Source organism: Hipposideros armiger, unplaced genomic scaffold (genome assembly GCF_001890085.2).
Source record: "Hipposideros armiger isolate ML-2016 unplaced genomic scaffold, ASM189008v1 scaffold_245, whole genome shotgun sequence".
NCBI lineage: Eukaryota > Metazoa > Chordata > Mammalia > Chiroptera > Hipposideridae > Hipposideros > Hipposideros armiger.
The window spans coordinates 1,151,333-1,156,368 of record NW_017731595.1 but is presented as its reverse complement, the minus strand read 5'-3'; the positions used below and the strand labels follow the sequence as shown (position 1 = coordinate 1,156,368).

Sequence of the window (5,036 nt, the reverse complement as noted above, 5' to 3'; positions counted from 1 at the left end):
GCCGACCCCTTGGTGGGAAGTATTGCCACTCAGTACATGACCAACAGAGCAGAACATGACAGAATGGCCAGACAGTGGACCAAGAGATACGCTACATAAATTGGGTTTTCACAATTCTTACATTATTTGTCTGTCACAGAGAGAGCTGCTTATGATTTTGAAGGGGTGGGGGAGGGTGGGAGTTGGTAAAGAGTAGGGTATTTCTATAACAGATATTATTCAGTCTTATTTCCTAAGATTTTGTTGTAACTTAAGGTATCTTGCTACAGTAGACAGAATTGGTAATAGCAACATTTTAAATTGTCATTAGTTCTGCAATATTAGCTGAAATGTAGTACAGAGAAGAGTAGACATTTGGGTTCAGTTGCTTGTAGTCTGTAAATTGAAAACAGCTTAATTTTGTACAGGTTACACACATGGCCATTTATGTGAAGGCCTTCCAAGACTACATCCTTTTTTTTGTTTAAAAAATTGGAACTTGTTTTCCCTTCTTGGAAGGAAACATTGATATTCAACAGTTTTTAGAGATTGTCATCTCATATATATCAAATGGGCACGTGACTATAAGACACCATATAGGAAATTAGTAGTTATGTATTTTATTTTATATGCCAATCTACTTTATTGTGAAAAGATTAGAGGTTTGAATCAGGACTCGTGAAAACCTGTAGTGAAATACCTTAAGCAGTTAACTGTAAGGCGTGACTAGGAGTTGCTCAGTGGATTGGTTATATGTCGTGGACTACTTAAGTCTGCATTTGTTACTGTGCTAATAAAAATATTAAAACAACCACCTAACACTGCTGTATTCATTTACTTTCTTTTGCCTTTGTTTGCAGTATGCAGATTCTTTCTTTTATTTAAACTTGAATGATCTTTGCTACTAAAGAAGCAACCTAGAAGTAACTGCAGACAATGAATTGGTATCATGTATCAAAGCATCTATGTTAGGATTAGTATGTTACTCTAATTTACACAACAGCCTTGCAGGATAGATTTTCGAAGTAGCTTAGAAAAGGTTAGATAATATAACCCATCACCTTTCAAAGATGAACCCAATTGCATCTTTTTAAAAGCATTTCTAAAGTGCAGATGCTGTGGTGGCAAGTACCTGAGAAATGGGTTCTCTGATGGATAAATTGGGTACTGCCAAATTGCTCTCTAACATAGCGATACTAACTCTCTCTAGGAGGCAGCAATTCTATTTCTTTGTATCTATGCCAGAGAAACTCACCCAGGTGCACAGGGTGAAGGTGCATAACAAATTCATTGAGCATTTAAAAATAATATGGTAACTATATGCATGCTAACATAGATCTGAGTTAGTAGAAAAAAGCAAACTGCAGAATATCTAGTATATTTTAAAATAGTAAAAGTATTTATCCATCTATGTAAATTACATAAGAAAAAGGCTAGAAGATCAAACACTCAGTAACTGGGAGAGAAGGCAGGGAATGACTTAAAGTAACCATATCTGAGTGATAATTTTTGACCAAAAAAATGTGATGAGACATTTTAAAGAATTATAGGGTAGCAGCACTAGCTGATTTATAAGTTTTATATCTTTTATATGTAGTTCTTGGCTGGAACTCACTGAGCGGAGCCAACTGAGCTTATTTCATGAAGCTAGCCTTCAAAGTATTCCATTTTAAGATGTTAAAATTTACTAGATGTTTTTACATTTCTTTGCTCAACAGTGTATATCATATTTTATACTTCAATAGTTAAATGTAATCAAATAGTTAACTGCTTTCACATTGAACCCACTGAGTAGCTTGCTTATTACAATTAGTTAAAATATTGTCAATTTGCTAAATACAATGAGCCCCACTGCTCAGATCTTGCCAGAATTCAGAGATATATCTAACTTGAAGACTACCTGCACTCCCATATTTTTATGAAATGTTTTATTCCACAAGACTACATATACAGAAAACTATTCCAGAAGGTATAGTATTCTGTCCTTACATGCCTAGCAGTTTTCTAAAGAAGGGAGAAATAGTTTGAATGAATGTATTTATACCACCTACTACCTCAAGTCATGCTAAACATATAATTTGAACAAAGCTAAATCATAAGTTTTGTTCTCTTTAGCAAGATCTCCACCAGATAAAATTTAGATCACTTAGTACCCAAATTGTTTACTGTTTGTGATCTGATTTGGACACCAAAAAAAATGCTACTTTATAATCCTAGGCATTAAATGATTAGTGAATTTTTAAAAAAACAAAGTTATGTTTGAGCTAAGAGTGTTTAAAGTTATATAGAATGATAGCTTCTGAAACAGGTTGGGGGGGGCATTGCTACTCATAGGTTAAAGTATAAATAACAATGGCGCTAATATCAGGGACATGTTTCAAGCAACCAGAATGCAAATATTTTATATCAGGCAATTATAAACTTAGCCCAAATAATTTAAAACCTAAAGTGCATTAATTACTTCCTTGGGGATTTCCAAAGGACCAAAGGTAGCTACAATTGGCATATTTTAAATATGTACACAGACACTTAAAGGCAATCACTATTCAGCAAACAATTGTGGCATTGATTTTTAGTTCTCAGAGCTAGAGTTCCCTTTGTTTTTCCTCCCAGGCAAAGGAAAGCTTGATTTGCTCTGGGGCTGGGAAAGTTTGCTGGCTAACAGAGTAAATGGTTCAATCAAAGTTTTCCGATCTGTAACCGTTACCTCCCACAGTCGCACTTTCTCACTTTTTGCCCATTGCTGTGCCACTTCAGCGTCTACTTGTCTCTGCTCAGAAAGGTCGATTTTGTTTCCTAATACGACAATTGCTACCTGAAAGGGAAATGGATAAAATGATCACGTTTTGCCCACAATCAGTTCCTAGGCAAAATGGAGAAATAAAGGAACCTGTCCTGTTGAGCAAATTGATTCAACAAAACTGATTCTCAGATGTGACCTGAATGAAAAAATACTGGGACATAACATCACTCCTTCCTTAAAACATTTTCGTTAGAAATGCAGATGATCTACAGGCTGCTATGCAATATGCAACATTTTAAATTAACAGGTGAAGTTACTCAACTCAGGCCTGAATGGAAGCTAGACTTGGGGAAATGAATATCTCGGACACAGAGTGGTTTGACTGACAGGTGTCTGCATTTCAACTTCTCTAGACCTGCTTTGCTCTTTGGCTGTATACACGTCACAATACAGGAGGACTCCCAGGCTGTGAGTTCTGTACCACTAGAACCTAAGTTCTATGACAATGGGAATTTTCGTACTGTTCACATTATTTCTAATCATAGAAATGTGCCTGATGCAAGCACTAAAGATCTGTTGCCTATATGGACCAATAGGAACATTTTACACCCAGTGCAAGGCAATCAATTATTAATTTAAACTTGAATGCTTGCTACCACCAGGCTGCAGGCAACCAGAGCACAGTAGTCACAAGGCAGTCCTAGCCCTGGGGGAGGGGAGAGGAGGAGAGGGGGGTGTGAAATAACCAGCTTTTCAGATGGTGACTAAAGAAGACAATAAAACAGGATAATGGTAAAGTGGAGGACGAGCAGCAACAGTTGTCAGAGAAGGCCCCTCTGAGGAGTGGCTCTGCACTAGGACCTGTGAGCCGTTGCTGTGCTCCAGTTAAGGCCATGCCTTTCTGGTGGGATGGGAGAGCAGACCCCAGAGCTCTGGTTTTCTTGGCAAATCTCATACTCCTCCATTTCTCAGCAGGAACTATCCCTTTAAGCCCTCCTGTCGTTTATCACCCTTCACTGGGATTTTCATGCTTGTGTGAATTCTCCATGCGCATGTTACATAAAATTTTATTTTCTATGAATCTGTCTGTTAATTTGATTATTAGCCCAGCTAGAAGAACTTAGAAGGTGAGAGGGAAAGTATTTTAGCCCCCATAGTTTTTAGCAAGCCAGCCAAGAACATTCACAGGCTGGGCCACTACGAGCAAACGGGACTGCACAGCTAAGAGATAAGGGACATCTGACCACAGCCAGCAGAGATGGTGACCATTTTACCCCATCAGCCTCTCTCAAGTCTTGTCTGGGTTTTGGTGTAAGTCAAGTGGTAAGAGCCCCTTTTCTCCTTGATTTAGATTGGCAGGAGACAACATTTGTGAAACTAGTTTCTTGGGCAAACACGACTTGTGAAAACTTGGCTTGAGTGCTCTTGTTTTCTACTGATCAGTTCTTCCAGAGACAGTCTAGGATCTCCAGCAGCTGGATGACACATCTGCATGTGGTGGTGAGCAGCCCAAGCTTAGGGAATCTTAAACCATATCCTGTTCAAAAGGTCGGGGGGGGGGGCACAGATTACAGGATTCCATGTGTTTTGGAACAGCTATTGAGAGACAGGGCTCCCCATCTTTCTTAGGCCAACTCTGCAAGTGAACTGTTGTATCCACAAGGGCTGTATCCTTTGCGTTCTTTATTGGAAGCCTTTTGCTTCCTTGGTTAGGCATAAAAGGTTTATGGTGTGAGTTGCTATTAAAATCCTACCGTCACTGGCCAGACAATGCTTGAATTGGAAAAACTTCTAAATTGAAAAAAAATTTTTAGAGAGTTCTCATCTTGATATAATAACTAGCCATTAAGACTCCCTTAATAAGATGGCAGGACAGCAATGACAACAAAAATCACAGTCCACTCAGACCCTTCCTGTTTACCTTCAGAATATTTGCAGATATTAAAAAATCAGGACACTGGAAATACAATTGCCTGGCACTTAAGAAAAAAAGCGGGGAGGAGGAGAAGTAGACACAGAAATATAACTAGTCTTAAGCTTTGAATTTGCTATTTTAGCTTCTTGGAGGCTTACAGATGCTAATACAAACATGGGGGTTGGGGACACAAGGGAAAATCACAGGACTTCCCAAGAAGGTGGACATTTTTAAAAGGTTATTGAGCTTTAAGATTATGAGAATTGTATTTGAACAGGTTTGTTTTTTGTTAAGTTGGGGAATAATTGGGGGAAGGGGAACAGACAAGTTGCTGTCCTTTTGTTCTTCAGTCTAGTTGTGGAGGACGTTGCTTCACTGGCCCAAGTTGGCACCATCATT

The 5,036-nt window shown here is 38.5% G+C and overlaps 1 protein-coding gene across 2 annotated transcripts in view; it reads right to left on the bottom strand.

Annotated features, from left to right (window-relative positions):
- Positions 1 to 6: 6 nt before the first annotated feature.
- Positions 7 to 5,036, bottom strand: part of NKIRAS1 (NFKB inhibitor interacting Ras like 1) — a 32,977-nt gene continuing 27,947 nt past the window's right edge. For both annotated transcript variants that reach the window (XM_019655747.1, XM_019655748.1), the window contains exon 4: positions 7 to 2,794. In XM_019655747.1, coding sequence (XP_019511292.1) covers positions 2,552 to 2,794 — 243 coding nt within the window. In that variant the 3' untranslated portion in view covers positions 7 to 2,551. The remainder of the gene's footprint in view (positions 2,795 to 5,036) is intronic.